General features: G+C 48.2%; 1 protein-coding gene across 2 annotated transcripts in view; it reads right to left on the bottom strand.

Annotated features, from left to right (window-relative positions):
- Nucleotides 1-4956: 4956 nt before the first annotated feature.
- The window catches only part of XPO6 (exportin 6), a 64384-nt gene continuing 47938 nt past the window's right edge, over nt 4957-21402 (bottom strand). For both annotated transcript variants that reach the window (XM_044433282.1, XM_044433281.1), the window contains exons 14-25: nt 20241-20400; nt 18625-18717; nt 17493-17637; nt 16760-16906; nt 14612-14801; nt 12491-12646; nt 10785-10899; nt 10410-10581; nt 9264-9425; nt 7664-7762; nt 6653-6883; nt 4957-5653 (exon numbers count right to left, since the gene is read on the bottom strand). In XM_044433282.1, the coding sequence (XP_044289217.1) occupies nt 5552-5653; nt 6653-6883; nt 7664-7762; nt 9264-9425; nt 10410-10581; nt 10785-10899; nt 12491-12646; nt 14612-14801; nt 16760-16906; nt 17493-17637; nt 18625-18717; nt 20241-20400 (1772 nt within the window). In that variant the 3' untranslated portion in view covers nt 4957-5551. The remainder of the gene's footprint in view (nt 5654-6652; nt 6884-7663; nt 7763-9263; nt 9426-10409; nt 10582-10784; nt 10900-12490; nt 12647-14611; nt 14802-16759; nt 16907-17492; nt 17638-18624; nt 18718-20240; nt 20401-21402) is intronic.

Genomic DNA, 21402 nt, shown 5'->3' on the forward strand with positions numbered 1-21402 from the left:
ATGGGAGCTGCCGGGCAAGCCGTCTGGAATGCACCTGGTTGGCAAAAGCGCCTATAGATTGTATTGCTATCAAGGACAGGATTCACTGTTATTAGTTTACAGCAAGAAATCAAAATGCATTTAAAGCACACAAAAGATTTCCTAAATGCATTTAGGTTATGATTACACAGGGAATGGTGTACCCTTCCCCTGATGGGAGATGCAAGTCCAAAAACCTACAGGAATCTGCCCCACTAGTGACTGTGCAGAGTCAAGGCAGTAGAGAAACTGCTCTGCAATCGCTTTAGGAATGTCACAGCCATCTATGCGTTTGAATATTTAGCCTTTCGCTGGGCCAAATTACAACGTAAGATTATTCCTTTATTTTTGAAGAGGATGCAGATGAAAGAGGCATCCAAATGGAAAACAATGGTGAAAAGGTAGGAAAATTGGCTTTTTAATCTTTTTTATGGCTACGGACATTCTGTGAACAGGAGTCTGCTCTCCAGCACTAATAAAATAGAACTTAAGCAAACAGCTATTTTCCAGCTCTGCTGACTCTTTAAAAAGCTGCTGCCTGTCTGCAGTGTGAATCCCAGCTCCCTGAAACATTATCCCGATTTAAGGAAATTTTTACCCTCCCCTGCAAAATAGGGCCACACAAATTGTTAATTTTATCGAACCAAATGGACAGGGGCCACAGAACTTCCAGGCAAGCACAGAAACAATTTGAACACAAGGCACTCGTCCCTTGAAAATGTACACTGAAAGGGTTAAAACTTCCACACCACCTAGAACCCTGAGTACCTATATGCTCCACAACACCCCAAGTACTAAACTGTCAAATCTGGGCCAACCCAGCCCTAAGGATTGCTTCCCCTTCCTCCTATGTCAAGTGTTAAGCTGTGAGCTCCTTGGGGCAGGGATCTGTAAAGTACCACACACAATGATGCATTCAATAATATAATCGACCAATGCTGGGCTATGTGAACTGCCCTTTCATACATCTGAACCAGACTTTGTTGGGGGGTGCATTCCTGTAACTAGCAGGAACATGCACACACTGCATTTACAAGTGTATTTTTAACACCACTATGCATTACCCATAAGCCACAGGGGCACTCTCCTGCTGGAAACACCAGTTTGGGCTGGGTCCTCATAGTTTAGTTTCCCAGGATAGTTGTGAATAACAGCGCTTACTGTCCTAGGGAGATGGATGAGAAAAACCAGTGCTGCACCTTGGAATACAGCATCGTCCCGCAGCTTAGCATCCTCCAGATCCTGTAACCCCTCCAGCCAACAATGCGGCCGAACACATCTGGAGAGCACAAGGCTGACAAGGGCTGTCACAGACAGACACACACTCCTGAGGGATCAAAGCCACAATAGCCTATATTTAGCACCAGGCTAATTGTGTTTAGAACCAGGTTAATTGCTAGGCTCTGGGCAGATTCAACTAAAATAATAATAAACAGTCTTCTATTAAAAAAAGGCCTCTCTCCTCCTAAGCAGATGGAACCTAAGGAAGAGCACAGGAACAAGGGCGCCTGATTCCATGGAAGCTCAGAGCTCCTCTAGCCCAGCACAGCTAATTAGAAATTATTAGGGGACAAAGCCCAGACCCATCTAGTCCTCTCAAAACAGTAGCTGCCAAGGAACCAATCCTGGCAAAAACAAGGTGTCAGCCAGGTCTTCCAGCCTCCTTTGCCCGCACAGGAGCAGTGGCCAGGCCTCAAAGCAGTGTGTTGCTCCACAGCCCTGAACTGGCTGTACTCCAGATGGCATATGGCACCACTGAACCTGTGGGGCATTTGCTGACCCTAGGAAAAATATTGACACACGTCAAGGGCAGAGGCTTTGTCCTGTGGCAGATGCTCCTGCTGCCATTGCTCCTACAGGAAAATTGCCCGGTTTGTTTCTCTTGTTCGCCCTTCCACCCTCAGGCAAGGGCCCCACGTCCACCTCAAACAGGCATCAGCTCTCAACAGACGCAACTTCACACACTTGGTCTCTTGGTTCTCAAGCCCGGTGACAAGATTCAGACTGTGACCTCCTTGCACCAACGTCCATGTTTTGTTTTTATTTCCTATATATGAGAGCTGCTCCACAAGAAAATGTGTTAGACTCACAATCACTACACAGGATGTTCACCACACTATACCTTTTTGCCATCAAGTGAGAAAAGAGGAAACAATGCTTAAATAAAGCCATTCAGCAATTATATACCAGAGATGGAACTTAAACACTTAGTGTAGGCCAACAAGAGCTGCAATGCTGTGGCTTTGGGTAGCCAATCCATTCATTGAGGTGGGTGCCTCATGCAGAAACTTGAAAGCTACACCCATGAAAAAGAACTTTTGCAGCACCAGCTGTTTCAAGCAGCTGCAAGCACTGCAGGGTCCGTTTTTTCAGGGCGAGGCCTTTGCCTGCTGAAAGAATATTTAGGCCAAGACTGTGGTTCAGTGTGGTATAATAGTCAGTGTGCTGGACTGGGACCCAGAGATCCGGGCTTTAGTCCCCACTCAGCCATGAAGCTCGTTGGATAACCTTGGGGGTGTCCCTGATCCTCAACTTATCCTACCTCAGGGTTGTTGTGAGAATAAAAGTGGAACAGACCAGGTTCACATAAGCCATCTGGGGTTCCTTACGAGTGAAAAAAGTTGTGACATTAGTATAATAAATTAATAAATAGGAAACAGAAACCCTGCTGAAGCTTAGGAGGTCTTGCTCTGGTCAGTACCTGGATAGGAGGCCCCCTGGGAACCCCATGGAAACTCATCCTGCGTTCCATAACAGGAGGCAGAACAAAATCCATACACTGAAGCAGACTTTTCACAGAGCCCATGCGCTCTGGAGAAACGAGATAAGCAGCTGCGTTAACAGCTGGACCTGGGCATCTTTCCAGATCTGTGCCCTTGATCCTGACAGGAAAAACATACACTTTTATTCTGGGTAAACATGCTACTTCAACTGGCAAGCAGTTTTGCAAGACTGCTGATCCGGCATCAGGCCAGGGCTATGCAGAGCGGTAACGTGACAGAAATCAAACAAGAAAAACAGACTTGGACACTACACACGAGCACCTGAGTAAGATGGCAAGGAGAGAGCACCACAGGTTCTTACCAATAAAAATAAAATCAGAACACATTCATCCATTTAAGCTCTCTCTCTCTCAAAGTCACTAGCTGAGTGCCTGGGTGTCTGCATCCTCACAGAATACCACCCGAGGGCTCCAGATGGAAAAGCAAACAGAACTCATGTCAATAACGTGGTGGGGGAGATGTATAGCCCACTCATAGAACCAATGCAGCACAGTTGCAAGCTTCAAGTCACTGGGAATTCCCTGACACAGGGGTCCCCAGCTCTTTTGGACCCATGGGCACATTCAGGAATTTAAGAAACTGGTGGGCACTACCAACAAAACGTCTAATTAGTGGGGGACAATTTGATGTTTCCCTGTCACGTCCAAGGATCCTAGGCTGTGTCTTCAACTAATTGCAGGCAGCTGATGCTTCTTTTAAATGGATATTTTGGCCATGTCCAGAAGTTGCTTCTTTTTGGGAGGGAGTTCTTTCAGTGATAAACATCCACTAACGTTTACACTTTTTTGTAATTATTCACCTGCTTCATGCAAATTCACAAATGGTCAGCATACATGGATTCTCCGTGCTCTTTTGATCACTGAAAGACGTGGAAGGATAAATGCTCACCTCCGATAATGCAAGAGATTGAGGAGCTTTCGATGTCTGGGCAGGTGTCATACAGGTCCCACCTTCAAATGCAGCGTTGGTCCCCTTTCCCTGGATTCTATGTATAATTGCCAGAAAACCTGTGTGCATTTCATATGCATTAAATGCTATGAATGCATAGATCTACCCAGTGCTTTAAAAAAAAAAAAAAAAAGGTGCCAGAACTCACGTCGCTGCTGGCAGTAAGCACTCAGCGCATGACCACACACACCAATCCCAAGCTGAGCAGCGTCCCAAGCCAGGTGGCGCAGACACAAAAGCATCCACCTGCACTATATTAGGACCCTGAGGGTGTGGAATGGGCTTCCACGGGAGGTGGCTGAGGCCCCATCGGTGCGGGTGTTCAAGGATAGGCTGGACATGCACATGGTGGGCATGTCGTGAGCGGAGCCAGCTGGTGCTGGAGGTCAGACTAGATGGCCCTTCTGACTTGCTCTGTTTCTATGTTAATGATGTTTGCTGCTGACCTGCTACGCTGACAGGCAATTCAAAATCACTTCGTAAAATCCATTGGAAAAAAAGGTGCCGGAACGCCATTCCGGTGCGTTTTATGACAAAAAAAGCTCTGGATCTACCTACGTCTATCAACAATGCCAATCTTTGAAGTTTTGCAAGTGCCCATGTGTGACATGCTAGGGACCCTTGTCCTAACATTTCAACTGTCATGCCAGCCACATGGATTCACCCCTTTCCAGTCCAACAAGTCTACAATAAGAGGAATCATAATAGTGGCGAACCTTATAGCGTTTGGTCAAGACTACTAGGTTTTCAAACCATGGATGGAATATCTGTTTCCCTCCAGATGTGGCTGATGCAGACGAGAAGTTGTAAGCTGAAACACCTGTTGGACCACAAGTTGCTCACACAGTCACACATCTCACTAGATGGCCATGGGCCAATGGCTTATCCAGTCTATCTTGCCCCATCCTGCTTTTCTAAAGAAATTAAACAATGTAAGGAAGCCCAGGCAAAGCTACCCTGAGAAGATGCCTGGAAGAAAGGCCCGTGATAATCGTGACAGAGAGTGAAAAGGTGGATGAAGTGCTGTGGCACATACTCCGTGTAAATGATAACATGTCAGCAAGCAACCTAGACAGCCTCACATACCTTGAGTGGCTTCCGCATGTTCTGCCTGCTGATTTACTTCCAATTCTGTTGCTGCTGCCCCCCCCCAAGCCCCCAAGTTCTGGAAAGGCCTCTGAGGTGGCTAAGCAGAGCTCAACTCAGGTTAAAACAACAAAGTAAGCACTTTTTATTTCCATTAAGCACATTTTAGTATCACAATGGAATGATGAGAAAAATGTTTCCTTAAAAAAAAGAAACGGAAGTCAGTCTGTCGATCCCTCTCAGAAACCCCACTGGCCACAGGGAGGCTTTCAAGGCAATTTAAAAACAAAAATGGTGGTGATCAGGGATGTCACCTCGAGGGGAAGGTAGAGGGAGGAGGAGGGGAGGGAGGAAGGTGGAATGATGTGAAGGCGGGAACATCTGAAGTAGTCTTTGGCGTTTCTGCCTCATAATTGACGCACAAGACCAGCCACTGAAACCTGCAGACGCAACCAAATGCCACAGTATTAAGACAAAAACACCCAGCAAGGGGAACAGCCTGCAGCCGGCCTTAAGACACCCTGCGGGAGACTCAGTCGCAGAGATGAGTGTGAAGGGAACGAGAAAGGGACGTGGTGTGTGGCTCCAATGTGTGCCCCACGCGTGAGGTGCTGCATCCTGCAGGCCTGGCAAGATCGGGGGAGCAGAGGCCGCGACGAGACAAGGAGGCAGATCTGTTCTTTACAGGGGTCCAAACCTGCGCCTGGTGCCAAGTACTATAGCTTCACAGTCCCGGGGGGCAAACTGTCGTTGCAGAGTCTGTAATAGCGCAGGTCATTGACCAGCCTGTGCACATTCTGTGTAAAGGATGGCAGGTCCTGGAAGAGGGGAGGGAGAGAAAAACAAGAACAGGTCACAGCAGCAGCAGAACGAGCTGTTGGAGCAAAGTGCAGTTGGAGTGCAACTCATCTGTCCAAAAAGTTTTATTGCATCAGGAATGAGAAGAAACCATCCTGAGCGAGCATTTCACGCTCTCTGTGCTCCATTTTCAGTCATCTGGGGCCATGTCATTTAGCTGCTTCAAAACTAAAGCTGAGCACATTTAAAAACTGAAAAGCCCTGAAATCGCACCTTGAAATGTTATGAAGCTAAGTCAAAGTAGATTTTCTGCTGAGAAGCACCGAAACAAAACAGGCATCACCCCAGGTGTCAGGATGAAGCCATATGAGGGCACAGCAGGATGCAAAATGAGGTTTTGCATGGAAACTTGTTGAGGGCTTCCTTCCCTCTTTCACTGGACCTCTAGACTTTTGGGCAAATGGGGCAAGAGTTCCAAAGAAATGTTTATTCTCTTTCAAAAGTACACTGATTAAAAGTTAAACACTTCTGAAATTCTATCCCAACTAATTTTTATTTATTTATTTTTCGATTTATATCCTGCTTTTTTCCTACTAAGGGCTCAAGGCAGCTTACATCATTCTCCTCCTCCGTCTTATCCCCACAACAACAACCACCCTGTGAGGTGGGTTGGGCTGAGAGTCTGTGACTGCCCAAAGTCACCCAGTTGGCTCCATGGCCGAGCGGGGACTAGAACCCAGGTCGTCTGAGTCCCAGTCCCACGCTCTTGACCACTACGCCACACTGGCTCTCTGGTTCACACCAATCTACTCAGGTGTTCCATTTCATAAAGGAAAACATAGGTACACTGAACATATGCGTGTCAGTGCACAGGTGGAGGTGAAATGACTTCGACAGAGACAGGGCACGGAAGGGGGAAGGCCCCTCCAACTCTGCCGGCAAAGTGGTTCTGGGCTTGGGAGAGGTGCGCCAGTCAACCTGCAGAGGGACTCTCTCGCGAAGTGTCAGCCCAACCTTACCCTGTCCATTTTGAAGTTCCTTCCGAGAACACTTTTCTGGTTGGTGTCCACACCATCACAGCTGGCCAAGAATCCCGGGAGAAAGGCTGTGTAGAAGCTATCAAAGTCCACAGAGGCCATGTTGTAGATGGCGATACCAATTTCCTCTTGTAGGAGGTCATGTGATTTATGTACCAATACCTGAAGCAGCACATTCACAAACTGAAAGAGCATGGCTGTCCGGAAGATTTTCTGCAGAGAAAGGAACCATCTCTCAGTATGCTCTGTGACAGGAGAACTAAAGATATACAGCCCAACCTGCCCTTACTAGGATCTTCCAGCCAAGCACTGCCTCCAGACCTCTCTCCAGGGTTCTGTGAATTATGCTTCACCTCTCTGACCCAGTGCAGTGCCAGTTCAATGTCAGGGATGTGGAGATAAGCATTTGCATGGAGAGCTACCAGAGACTGATACCTACACCACAGCAGAGCACATCTGCTTTAGCAATCTCACGCAAGATTTAGAATGGCCAGCTCTTGCAGTGAAGTTGGACCTGAGGTGCAAACCTGGATAGGCCTGCTGTGCTGACAGAGCATGCCCGAGTCTCACTGAATGCCGACCCTCTGGACCACTGGGGTTCTTGTGGGCTCAGCCACAGCCCAAAGCCTGTGCGAGCCGTAACTGTCAGAGGGCAGCTGTGGAAGCAGCAGCACTCCACCCAGGCAGAAATGCAGCTCTTCCCATATGCCACCTCACAAAACGAAATAGTATCACTACCCCTATTTTGTCAGACTTTTGGGCCTGCTCCTCCCACAGACAATTCAGTAGTCAGCATGGAGGGGAGCATACAAGTCAGACATGCCCTGCCAGTAAGTAATTGGCCACCCATGAGAGCACAGTGGTGTGTGGACAACAGCAAATACGGAAAACAGGAGCCTCTCGCCTTCAGCATCTGCTGTGCCCCTCTTCTCTCAGTAGTTTCTTACATGCATTATACCCTTCTTCCAAATTAGCTGAAGTGTGGGGGCTTACCTTGTGGTACAGCTTCTGCTTTGCGTTCAGAGTCTCCAAATACAAGAGGTTCTGCTTGAAGAGGTGTATGTCTGGTTGCAGGAAAGACTGGCCAAAGGCCTGCAGAACAGGAGAGCCTCTTAGACCAGCTGTCCTCCGGGACTGAAAGCTGGCTCCAAACATGCCACGCAATGCAGGCAGGCAGAGTGACGCAGCCAAACATACCCAAGCATGGCCCCAGAGAACCCCACTCCCCCATCCTCACGGCAGATGCCACCACCCTTGCAAGAAAACATGGAGGATGGGTGAGACAAGTCCACTCTGCAAAAAACCTGGAAATGTGGTGGCAGCTGCGGCTGCTGCTGCTGCAACTCTTTTAGCTACAGTGATACAGAGTGAAGGCAGAGGCTTGAAAAACCTGGCGTCTCCTCCAAGGGCTGCCCCCTGAGGAGCAAGGCCCTTCAGGCAAGGCTGCCTTCACTCACACAGTTAAAAGTCTTGCGGCACTGTAGGACTAAACCAGATTTACTGCAGCGCAAGGCTTTGTGGATTAAGCCTATCCATCCAATGTTTTACGCCTCGGTCCTTAGGAGCAAAAGGCCAGTCCTTTGCCAGGGCACTCCCTTACGCAGGACAGCCACACTGAGACAATGGGTGCGTTCCCCATTTGGTTTCTGAGCAAGTGCCAGGAAGCATGGGATAGAAGTGCCAGTTGCTCCTCTTCCCAGGCAGCTCCTGGGCTCACTTGGGGACGCTCCTTCTACACGGCGTTCACAGCACCGGTTCCCCAACTATGACAATGTTGCCACATGGAAGGTATGAAGAGTTCCCAGCACTAGCGTAAGCCAAGCCCAACCAAGCCATGGGACAAACTCTCTTGCAGCATTTTCAGCACCAGCTAAGTTTTGCAGTGGGGAAACGGCTCTGAAGAAGGCAGACGCGGAAGCTAGTTGACACTGGGGGCACAGGAGCCAGTCCATCATCTCATGGCTGAGCTGTTTTCTGGGTGTAAAATCTCACTTCCTTGGCTCTGGGGACAAAGACCAGTCTTCTAACTATGCAACCAAAAGAAGCAGAGATGGCCCTCATTCAATGGCCCTGATCCAAAACAGATTGAGGTGTCAGAAGGAGAGGATCAAAGCATCAGAGGAAAAGGTCTGCTCCAGTTTCCTCAAACCACCAGCCGAGGGTGTGAGACAAAAACAGCGAATGGCCCACGAAGGGCAGAGACTGGACCGTGACCTCAGTGGCAGCCTGGCTGGAGGTGGGAGAACATCCGCAGAACATTAAACAGGAGCCTCTTTCCAAAGGCCATGACCCAGATGCTTGTGCCAAGGGCCAGAAGCACCTGGTTGGAATCAACCACTGTGAAAAAGACAGTGAAGAACCTGGCTTCTCTGTAATGTCCTGCTGAAAAGGTAACAGAGAGTTCACCACTTAGAGTGGAAAGAAAGGGAGAAGTGCCGTGGAATTAAAGCGGTCCACGAATTGCCCGGTATGGCAAAAATCTGGGAAGCATTTTAAGAGCACACACAATCACCCTGCCGAACCAGAGGAAAGCCCACTTAATCCAGCAGGTGTGCCTGGGCACAGCGACACTGGCCAACTGCTACTCAGGTACCTGCATAATGGCACCGAACTGGGCTTCGTCCTCCATCTGCTCATCCACGACCCCTCTCTGGACGCTGGCCAGAACGCTGGACTTGAAGAAGTACCGCCAGTTGTGATGGAGGACTCGGAAAAGCAACTCAAACAGCTCTGCTTTCACATCAGGAGAAGATCGCTTGAGGACGAAGGAAAAAACACGTCCTCATCTGAATGGATTTTGTAGTCAAACACAGCCCAAGGTACATGGCCAGAAGGGCATTATTGTTCAACGGTTTGTGACGTAGCATAAGCAGCACCTAATTATCCAGTTAATTTCAGGCAGTACCCAATGGAAAATAGCTTGCTCCTTTAAGGAGTATGCTAATTAAAACAAAAAGAAGTCTGATTTTTAAACTGTATTTTACCCTCAAAACACAGATTATTTGAATTTTGGATTCAATAGGCTTCTTCCCATACAGAAGCAGCACAACAAGTATTAGCACCAATGTTTTCCTAACACTTAGAATGCTGATGCAAGTCGGTTGCTACCTGTGTGCTCCTTGCCACTGGTCTTGTGGTGTGTGAAATGAGCCACCGGTAAGCCATCGCCTGACATGGTCTCAAGATCAGTGACATCAGTGGAGTCAGTTCATGGAGTCGGTCATGAGCCAAGCGGTGCACCGGCAGCACGACGCGGCTCTTAGGGCAGGGCAGGGCAGGGCAGGGCAGGGCAGGGCAGGGCAGGGCAGGGCAGGGGTGTGGAATCTCACCCACCCTGCCTGGCGGGAAGGGAGCGGGAAGCCGCCTCTCTGCAGTTCCCCTGGCTCTGTTCCCTTTCACATGACCACCACCTGCTGGGTGGTTTCCTGGCTTCTGCTTGTTTTCTCCCACATTTCTACAATAATTGAATGCCTCTCCTAAGGTTTAGCTGCTGGCAGGAACACCACTTGCCAGTATGTTGACCCCTCCACTTCTGCCTGGGTTCCCTCCTCGCCCATCCCTGCTGGAACGTGCTTCCCCATCCCGAGAGCATCTTCACATTTGGCCCACAGGAAGGAAGGAACACTCCTGCTTTACACCTTTGCCTGAGTTAAGCTATCATGCAGCCCTGCAGAGGTTTCTGCTTTCCCCCCTCTGGAGACTTCCATCGGCCACTCAGCCCCCACCCAGGTGGACCTACCTCAGCCACGATCGGGTAGACTTGCTCCATGCAGAGAGAGATGATGTTGGGCAAGAAGGGCTTGAACGCCTGGCCCGGCTCCTGCACCACCACCTGCAGGATCTTCAGGAATTTCTCCACCACTCGGCATCCGGTGCTCCCATCATGCAGGATGCTCTCCGCCAGCTGCTCTCTAGGGCACCACACACAAGCACAGTGACTTCAGGGAAGCCTCAAGCTCCCCGGCAGAGTGTGCAACCAAGCAAAAGGAGAGGACAAAGGGTGGATCCCCCCGGCCGTGCTCTTGCCTCAGAGGGGAGCTATGCACCGTATTAGCCGTGGAAGTTCAGCGCTAAAGAAACTGAAAGCTACGTGATGGAGGGAGGGGCGGATTACCTGGTGAACATGTTGAGGAAAGTCTGTATGACCTGCTCAGTGAAAGGCATGCCCATCTGCACCCTCAGCCCTTGAAACAGGGTGAGGAAGAAGCTCAGCATTTTGTCTGTCACATCTGAAAACAAGGAGATGGAGGAGCCAAAAGAGGAAACATTAACAGAGCTGCAATGTTTTGATGAGCTGCTCCTCCTGGACAGCGGTCCCCTGTGCTATTTGAGGCTCGGGCCTCAGAGGGAGACTCCCCACCACACAGCCAATGCCCTGGGCCCGACGTCTTAGCTCCCCTTTCAGGAGCCAGGGAGCTGCTAACAAAGGATCTTCAGGGTAAAAACACACTGAGCCCCATGGCAAACGGCAGACTAGATTTGGAAGGACTTATATCAAACTGTAGTGGCTTCTTGCAATGGCATTGGCAAGGCAAGAAGTAGAAGGAATACGTCTCTTAAACAGGACCATAAAAGATGTTGCATCGAAGACTACGAATGACAGGTGGCCAACTTACAACCTGCCAGATGTTTGGCTTACAACTCCCATGATCCCTCACCACTGGCCGCACAGCTTAGGTTGATGGGAACTGTATGCCAAACAACAGGAGGACCAAGTCGTCCCACCCCCACTGACCCATATATACAAACACACCCACAAACCCCAAGCGGACAATACGTGCAATGACTGGGACCTTCCAGAAAGCTAGTGTGCTTTGGGCCTCAACAGTGGAGCAGTCCCAAAATTCTACTGATTGCAATGCTCCCTCTGTGAGAAAGGTTGGCACTGCAGACTTAATTTAGAGTTGCATCTTTGGCCAACAATCCAACAAGCTGCATGGAGGGAATTGCACCAGTCCTACTGAAAGACACAACCTGTCTCCTATCATGACAGTTTTGATTATAACCCTGTCCTCATTTACTGATGTTTATCAGTGTTCAAGGATCCCTTTTGTCTACGGAGAAGGGTTAGGGTTGTATATCATTATATACAAATGACTGTTGATACTGGATGTGATATCTGGAAATGTACGCAGCTATGTTCGCTGGCTCAAGCCACTTGTTTGTTGGCTCCAACTCTGTGGTCTCCAGGGTGTGATATAAATGCAAATACACAAAGACAGTTTTAAATGTAAATACATAAATTGATTCCGCAGAATGTATTTTTTGTTCAAAATTAAATGACCTGCTTTCCTTTTTTTGTGCTGCCATCGAGGTCTGAAAGGAGACTGTACAACAGACTGTACAACAGAGAGCTTGCTCTCCACGTCTCAAGGAAAGGCACAGGGCTATAAATTCTACCTGTTTCCACCTGATGAAACAAGCAAGAGCAGATCACGGTCAACGGATTCTGGTAGCTGGCACATGCAACACAAGAAAGCTGCATGTTTGACTCCTCTGCTCTGCAGGCATTCAAGAGGGTCTCCCTTTTCCCTCAGTATGGAAGAGGCTCAGAAGCCGAGCCTGCCCAGTGACATGCAGGCCCCCGTCTGGACCACTTATGAATATGCTCAGTGCACCGGATGGGTGCATGTGGGTGACGTGGCAGCCCAGGGAGCGACTTAGTCTCTCAGGATCTCTTGCTGAGAGGGGCTGAGTGCAGGGCAGCACTTGGGGGAGTCTTGACAGGACCGGGGGAGGGGGCAGTTCAATCCCACAGGAGTCCTGAACTCAAGAGTTTATGAATTACTCGTGCCAGTGAGGATGGACCTGCTGTTATACCTGACTGGTGAATGAAAGCTGGGAAGAGGGCAAGTGAGACCTGCACAGACTCCTGCAGCGACTGGTAGCAGATCTGACGGGACTTGGTGGCTTCTCCAGAGATGCTCTCCACGATATCTTCCAAGACACTAAGTGTCTGATGGATAATAACTTTAGCTGCAAAATCAAAAAGGTACATTCAACATTTGCCCTTGGGGTTCTGGTTGCCGCAAAAGCAGGAAGAGGTAGAGGTGGGACAGTGAAATTCCCCAGCTGTTGCTTGTGAACAGTGAGGGCTCCACGGGAGGCAAAGGCTACCGTGAGCCCAGGACTCTCAGCCCAGAAGAGGTTGCCCACGGTGTCTCCACGGTTTATTGCCCTGTCCTTGGTCCCTCCCAGCCACCTGTTGCAGCCCGTCAGACTGCCCCATCTTTCCAAGAACAACTACACACCCTGAAAACGGCTAGCGCTAACTTCTTCGCTAGCTTTGTGTAAAAAGGAAGTTTGCGCTCAGTTTCAAGCGCAGGAGCAGCATGCCTCAGGCTCCAGAAGTCTGGGAAATGCTGCGCAAGGCTGTACAACTGCTGCAATGGCCAGAGCACAAGTGCCCTCCTTGGGCACTTAAACCAACGAGGTCCGGTATCTGCGTGGTTCTAAACATCAAAGCTACAATTAGTAATCTTTGATGGTCTGTATTAGTGATCATTAAAGGCACACGTGCACACGCTTACACATTTCACATAGCTTGGCTGAGTGTCTCACTTCTCTCATACAAGCAGGAGCCATTGTGCAATGCCCCAGGAGCTTTTGAGCTAGTCGGCATTATGATGTCTGGATGCTCCTACTGCATTCCAGGGGATGCTGCATTATCTCCTAATTCTTCTTTCCCATGAAATTCTCATTTTACATCCCCAGTATAAACAACAATCAGGGAGAGGATTTCAAACATTTAGGACAGCACTTTAGGTCAGCCAGCAGAAATATGTAGCGATAAAAATCCGACTGCCCAGGAATGTGTATTCTTTGAATGTGCTTTTCTCTGATTCAAGGAAAGAGCATCCTATTGGCCAAGCAAAGAGTATCTGCGCCAAATCTGTCAGCCCCTCCCCCCTCCATCGCCTTTCATGTAAGGAGAACCTATTCATTCGGGCACACGCCGTTGTGGACTCTGCATTAGCTGCTGGGAGCATTATGGAGGGTTTCCTTCTTTTTACATTTGTGGCTGCCCTTCCTCTCATAGAACCCAGAGAGTTAATTTATTGTCGGGGAGGAGGAGGAAAAAAGAATTAATTTCTTGCTGATTACAGTAGGTATATTTATTTATTTGATTTATTAAACCTCACCCAATAGTCCCAGATGGCAAGTATGTATTGTACTTTATACGAACCTGAAGCTCCTCATAATACTGCATGCAGCTGATGCAGCTGGGCTGCAGTCCCCAAAGACTGTGCCAGAATGAAGCTGTTAGTCTTTAAGGAGCTAGGAAGACTCCCTTCCTTATTTTTGCTGCAATAGAGTAACATGGCTACTTGTCTGGAAATTGTAACTTCTTGCATGTGTCACTTTTCACTAAGGACTGGATTCATTTAAACTATAAATTGAACTCTCCTGATTTTACACACACACACACACACACACACACACTTGAGAACCTGGAAATTCCACTGATATTTGCCAGTTGCACCATCTCCTTCAGAACCCCAGACACTCCATGGTTTTATAGGAAGATAAAGTAATTCTCTGGGAAAACACAGAGACAGTACCATAATGGGTCCTACAACAGCAGCATGTAGGCTGGGAGATGCACTTCACCTACTTGGTGCACCACAAGCAGTTTCTAGATTGCAGCAAAAAGAATCTGAGGCAGGTCCTAATAACTCCTAGCAACCCCACTGCACCCAAGGAGGATGTCAAGATCTTAGTGTTACTTGTAGGCGGTAAGTAAGGGTTAATCACCAATCAAGTGTGAGGATGTAAGAAGCGGCTATGCTGAGCAGCTGTGTCCTGGAACTTGTGGTCCCAATCCACGCCTACAAAGGCCAGCATGCTGGGCCAGCTGCTAACCGTCCCAGTCCCTCAGGCAGGGCTACTGAGTGCCTGCAGAGCAGCTGCTAGCAGAGGCCTGTAGCTGGGGAGACTTACTATCATCCTGCTGCATTTTCCTCTGGGGCAAGATGGCACTGGATTTCAGGCTGCGGTAATCCCTGGCGAGGGCAGAGATTAAGCTGGCATGGTTAGTTGAGCGAATGGCCCACTGCTGTTCAGTCTCGGGGAGGTTTGGCCATGGCAGCAGCAGGATGTTTGAGAGCGCTCTGCACACGAGTATCTGAGCCTGCAGGGAATAAAATCGACACGCTAAAGCGCAAATTCAACGAGGAGCGGGGAAAAGGCTGAGCACACCGAGAACAGCTCTGAAGGCTGGTGGGAGGAGGCTGGCAACAGGCAGGTCTGCCATTCCACTACCATGTGGCCACCATGAACAGCAGGGCCAAAGGGCTTCCGCTGAAAGCTGGACTTGGCATAACAGCAGCAAGTGGAAGGCCGGTTTGGATGTAAGTAGGCATGGCAGCCACACAAGCCATGCGATGGCATGTGGGCTGCCCCTGTGAGGTACAATCTGGTGGCTGGTGTGACCTGAGAAAGGTAAAGGTGGGCAGAAAAGGGATACTGATTGCTTCCCTCTGCCAAACACCTTCAGGCTGGGAGCTCACTTCCAAACCCCTGAGTCCAGGCTCAGTGTTAGGAGTGGGCCAGCTTGCCCAGGGAATCCACACGTCATGACACACATGCTCCACCTCTGTCCATGGCAACCCATGCTCTAACACACAGGCTGGTTACAGAGGCACCTAGTTAGACCCAGATCCTTGGAGCACAAATGCTAAGTCAGTTAATGAAGACTAGATAATGCCCTTCTGTATCCAATCAGGTTAGTTGAAGAGCAAAACAAAAGGGGCGGGGGGGGGAGCAGGCTTTTTATGCCAGTGCATGGGATGCAATTCTGAACTGGATTAGTAAGAGTGAATATGGAACAAACGGGTTTCAATTAGCTAAACTAGCTACTCCAGTTTCATCTATTTGGAGAAAAATCCTGTGCACGTGCTTCTAATGATCCAAACGATTCACATTTCTGCAGAGTCACAAAGACATGCAAACAGGGATCAGCGTTGGCTGAATCTTTGGGTGAAACAAAGTACAGAGCAACAGTCTTATACAGACAGGAAGGATTTTATTTTGTACTGAAGTGACCATTCTGCCAGGAAAAAAGATCTATGTCAGTTAGTAGGATGATTTTGTTCTTAATGTTAAGGGACTCCGTGTGTGTCTTCGGGGCAGCTCTTGGTTCAACTGGGTTTAAAACGCTCAAGAAGGGCCAGCTAGGACGCCTAGTACACGGAGGAGCCCAAAAGGCACACAGAGACGCTGGCACAGACTCTGTGTTCAGCCTCTCCTCCCTACTCCCCATGTCATGAGCAAGCAACATGTGGCCCACGGGCTGAATGCAGCCGCCACTGGCCATGGCAGATGATGCAGCCCAAGGAGTTCAGGTTTGCAGGAATTTGACCTTTAGAAGTTGCAGCACACCAGCTTTTCCTGAGTCACACAGTCCCTCTAAACCTCAGCTTGGACAATCAAGATGATTACATTGGAAGGCCTGGAGCTAACTACTAACCCTCCGGTTTCCAAGCAAAGTGGAATCCACCTGCACATCTTTTCATTTCTCTCCTCTACAGGCTTGGAGCTGAGAACACAACTTTTTTCAAAAAACAAATTCAGCTTTCCAGGACTATACTCCATTATAATATTTAATGGTCGACCATTCTACCTGAGGCTATTGAAGAGTGGCAACGTAAATGAGGGTATTTTGTACTACTTATCAAATTTATTCTTAGCATGTCTTTTTAAAAAACCCACTTTGAGCACTGCTTGGCTCCAGGGTTCCACAAGCATCTATGAAACATGATATTAAGCTGTTAGTAGCCCTTTTCCTAACATGCAAACCTGACTTCATAGTTCACAGTGCCTACTTATGCCTCCTCTATGAATATGAAAAAAATGAACAAAGTGACGAAAGCTGTTCATAATTTCTTCTCATGCTGTGGCACAAGCTCTGTTGTGCTAACCTTCTCGATGCCTCCTTTCTTTGGTCCTTCATGATGCTCAGGCCATGGTGCCGCCAGAGCCTGCCAGGCCTCAGGCTTGCACAAGAATGCCACTAATTCAAGCGTCCTCTAGCTACTTCCCCCATCAGAACCAATGTAATGACAACTGGCTCAGGGAGGCATACCTTACCTTATCAGGAAGCCGTTGATTAGAGGTATCTGTGATCCTGTTGAACATTTTTTGCACAGCTGGGATGCTAATCAGAAACACAGGCCGTACTGTGGTAGCCAAGGAGACAAGCAGGTGGCAGGCCGACAGCAGCAACTTCTCTTGTACCTAGGAAAAGCAGGGGGGTGGTGGGGAAACAAAAAAAGGATGGGTGAGTCCTTCAACCTCTGCTCTAACTGAACAAAAGAAAGATCCAGAAAATAAAGGTATTTAAGAGTGAGCAATTTTTATGACTAATATGTTGGTCCAAGGATGGACATCTGAAGGCAGTATTAGTTTTTAGAACCCCTTCATTTAGGACCTGCTTCTTCAGAATGGGTAGCCAAACTCTCATAATCAAACAACCTATCAGAGAAACTTACTCATCGGTCCAAGACTACAGCTCAAGATTACAGGGAGCGCCTGCAACTTTGAAATTCCAGCAGTGTCATTGACTAAGCTTACCGACCCTGTCTGCTCACAGCAAAACCAGAAACTGAAGAAGCAACAACCCCAGGCTCCAGCAAAATGGCAGCCCTTTGTTCTCGCCCAATCCAACATGTTGCTACTGGCAGTTTCTTATTATACATGTGTCAAGCAACAGAATGGATGTGGTAGTCCTGCAAAGCTGCTACACCAGTTGCTCCTGGATACATGTCATGACCAGGGGAAAGAGGGTTAGGGTTTAAGGCAGATTCTATTTGAGTGAAGATACCTTAGAATTGATTAGCGGAGTAATCGCTTCCAGGGCGGTGGAGACAAGCGAGACAAACTCTGTTGGATTTTGTTGATGAACTTCCCCGTAGAACTGTGCTAGCCAGTGGCAGTAAGCTTGCAGGGCGGCCAGGGATTGTGCATGCCTGGAGAGAGAAAGCTTCTTCAATTTAAATTCAAGGGAAAGGAAGAAGGGCAAATGGGGCCATTAGTCCTTCATGCTATTAAATTCTGAAAGGACACCAGGTAGCAAGAAGCACTATGAGGAGATGGGACAGAACACCTGGATGTGGAGGTGGGGACCAACAGGTAGGCTGAGCCTTTGGAGTTTTCTCCTGCAAATCACCACCACCAAGAGAGACCAACCTTTGTGTCAATGGAATGCACCTCTCCAATATGAATTTTTCCAGTATGCATTTGCTTTATTTATCAAGGAGACAATTTATTTGGTTCATCTCTATCAGCTGGTACAGTGCAAAAAAGGATTTGAAACCTTCTACAGGTGGGGTTAGGCAAAACAGGAGCTTGACTGGCTGAGGTCAGGCAATGAGCAATCCATGACATAGCTCAACTGAGGTAGCTGTATCACTGGAGAGAAAGCAATACTAAGGAAGGACTTCAGGTACATAAGGAAAAGGTGACTATCCATTATGGTTGGGCCTATGGAAACCCAGAAGAGAAGCATCCAGAGGTGGAGGTGAGGTCGTGAGTGGAGCCGGCTGGAGCCGGGGGTCAGACCAGATGGCCCGGGAGGCCCCTTCTGACTCGTTCTGTTTCTAAGTCATTGTAAGTGGTAACTGAGGTGCAGCATGCAAAGACTGCAAAAGCATAACCAGGGGAAACCTCCAAAGTGCATGGAGGATCTCAAGAAGCAAAGCCTAGGGAACATGTTTGCTGCTGGGATCCTGAGCCTCACCAGGACGGTCAGTCTGGTGGTGCCCTGGTGCGACTTCAATGCTGTCAAGTCCCTTTGGTTTTCTGATCTGCAAATGCTTTTAGCAACTTCTGTCGCAACAAGAACAGCAGGGGGGAAAACTCTAAGGAATTCCATTGCAGACAGACAACTATTAGTTTCAGAGAGGGTCCAGATTCCAGTGGAAGATTGCTGGTATCTTTCTAACACTTATACTCACACTTCAATAAGATCAGGTTTCAGCACAGATGGCACAGCAGTTTCAATGTTGTAGAGTTTAATCTGGGACCCGTACAGTGTTACCTTGACCAGCCTGTTGGAGAAGAGGTTAGAGGAAAGGAAGATGGATGCAATTCAAGCAGAGTCCTGGATATACAGGATACTCTGCTAGCTTTAGCATCAGCTCAGTGATAAGAGGGAGCAGGAGGAAGAGGACCCGAACAGAAATCCCATTTCGTCCATTTAAAGACAATGCAAGTGCAAAACCATGAAGCAGAGCTCCCATGCTCCATGTCCACTTAGGCCAACGCTTTCACATGTGCAGCCGTACCATTTAGACATCAGTCATCTATATCCCCTCATGGGCCTAATTAACCATGCTTATGTTCTGCTGCTTTCAAAAACATGTTGTTGGTAGCCACTTCGAGCTTGGAAAGGAAAGGAAAGGAAAGGAAAGGAAGGGAAGGGAAGGGAAGGGAAGGGAAGGGAAGGGAAGGGAAGGGAAGGGAAGGGAAGGGAAGGGAAGGGAAGCCAGTGTTCTAAACAAATCAAATCCTGGACTTCCTATCAAATAAGCAGCCCAATGATTTTGATTTGGGCAGACATGTCAAAAGCCTCATAAAGGATGCTAAACCTCTTCAAGTGGCACACGCTCAGGCCTTCTGCTTCCACTCCCCTCATCATTATCTTAATCCCTTTCCCTAACTGACAGCACAATCCACACATTCCTTTATGGTGTAACGTATGTGCACATGAGTTTAGGCTGATTTCACAGCCATGTCCTTATTTGGACAGGGATAGCCCAGCCCGTTCTCCATGCTCTGGTAAGCCCTCAGCTGGATTACTGAAGTGTGTGTACATGGGATTGCTTTGCAAAGCAACCCAGATGCTTCCAATGGTCTGCAACAGAACATCAAGACTGCTCACTGGGACTGGCCAGCATAATCATTTTAAGCCAGTATTTTGTTATGCTAGGCCCAATTCAGAGTGCTAGTATTAAGGTCCAAAGCCCTAAATTGCTCAGGGCCAGGTTACCTGAAGGATCACCTCCTTCCACATATAGCAGCCAAGAGCCTAAAATCATCCTCGGTAGTCCTTCTGCAGCATCCTATGCCAAAGGACGTCAGGTGGGTAGCTATGAAGAAGAGGGCATTTTCTGCTGTGTGTGCAGAGCAGCTCATCCCATTGCAGGGATGAGCTTCACAGCGAGGCTCACCGGGCACCCATACTGCACTCTTTCCGGGGGCTGGTGAATGCCATCTGGTGTTTAGTTGCTGTCTGTTTTAAATCCTTTACTTTATCTTAAATCTTTGTACTGCTATTGGATTTTACTCTGGTTATTATTTATATTTAACCATTTTAATCTTTATACTGCATTTGATGCTGTCTTTTATAGTGGCAAGTTGTCGTGAACTGCTGTGGCTGTTGGGTGGAATAGACCTGTAACTAGTAATGATGGCAACATCAAAGTAAGTAATGTGCGCTCAGGAGTGTAAAGAAAGACCAAGACTAGGGCAGAAGCACCAGCTGGGAGCTCGGCGCGGCAGCACACTTGACAGACCTGACGCAGAATCTATCGCTGCCGCCGCCGCCACCTCAAGGCATCTTGTCTCCTACCTCTCCACAATGGTATGAGCATCACTGAATCTGACAGCAAACATGTCCCCAGTGAAGTACTCAGCTAGCCGGCCAACGGCCTGGAGCAAGGAACTGAGGTCTCGCAAAGAGCAGTGCAAGCGCCGACAGTCATTCTCAGCGGTGATGTTCAGCCTGTGACCTGCAAGGACAATCCGAGCCCCTCAATATACAATATTTGCAAGGAAAGACTAGAATGCAAGCACTTCTGTTAACTGGACAGTTAGGTTCATTTGACATCTCCAATCCTTGACGCATAAACACTTGACAGTATTTAAATACAAAGCATATACATAGCCATAACCTTGTAACACACAAAGCATTTGGAAAAATCTAATCATGGTACTAGTTTACCAGGAAATGAAGCATTTACTGTAATTACATTAAATGCATTAGCTGCCTTGGAGGTCACAGTTCAAATATTGAATGTTGCAGTCTTTAAGAGGTCTAATTTAAGAATGCAGCACTGCTGAAGAGAATAGTTTTCATTTTCATTATTCGGAGGTCTTCTTCCATGCCCATCCAATCAGAGGTATAAAATTCTGTTTCAAGCGAGTATGCTCTTTACCAGGGTTATTAGAAACAAGTTAATATGCAACAAGTTATATTGAAACACTGTGTGATAATATTTAATGGTCCATTTCCAAGCTGGTTTTAACATGCTGGTTTTGATCTACACAACCCTTCCCAACCTAGGACCTGAAGGATCGCTTATCTTCATATGTTCCTTCATGAACTATTAAGTTCTTCAGTAGAAGACCTTCAGGCTTTGCCCTCATCCTCTGAGGCAAAGTGGATGGCCACTGGGTGCCTGCTCCAGTTCGGAAATGCTTTCTTCCAGGGGGTACATCTTTGCAGGACCAGGCAAAGTGCGTTGTTACTGTTTTATGCTGCTTGAGGCTTCTCACTGTAGTTGTTATACTCATCTTGGCTTAAAGGTATTTTAAACTGAATTTTACTGTAAACCTCCCTGAGAATTATGTTAAAGGGCAGTTTAGTGTGGTGTAGTGCTTAAGAGCACGGGACTGGGACTCAGATGACCTGGGTTCGAGTCCCTGCTCAGCCATGGAGCCAACTGGGTGACTCTGGGCCAGTCAGAGACTCTCAGCCCAACCTACCTCACAGAACTGTTGTTGTGGGGATA

The sequence above is a fragment of the Varanus komodoensis genome, unplaced genomic scaffold (assembly GCF_004798865.1).
Source record: "Varanus komodoensis strain SLA01 unplaced genomic scaffold, ASM479886v1 scaffold26, whole genome shotgun sequence".
In the NCBI taxonomy this organism is placed as follows: Eukaryota; Metazoa; Chordata; class Lepidosauria; order Squamata; family Varanidae; genus Varanus; species Varanus komodoensis.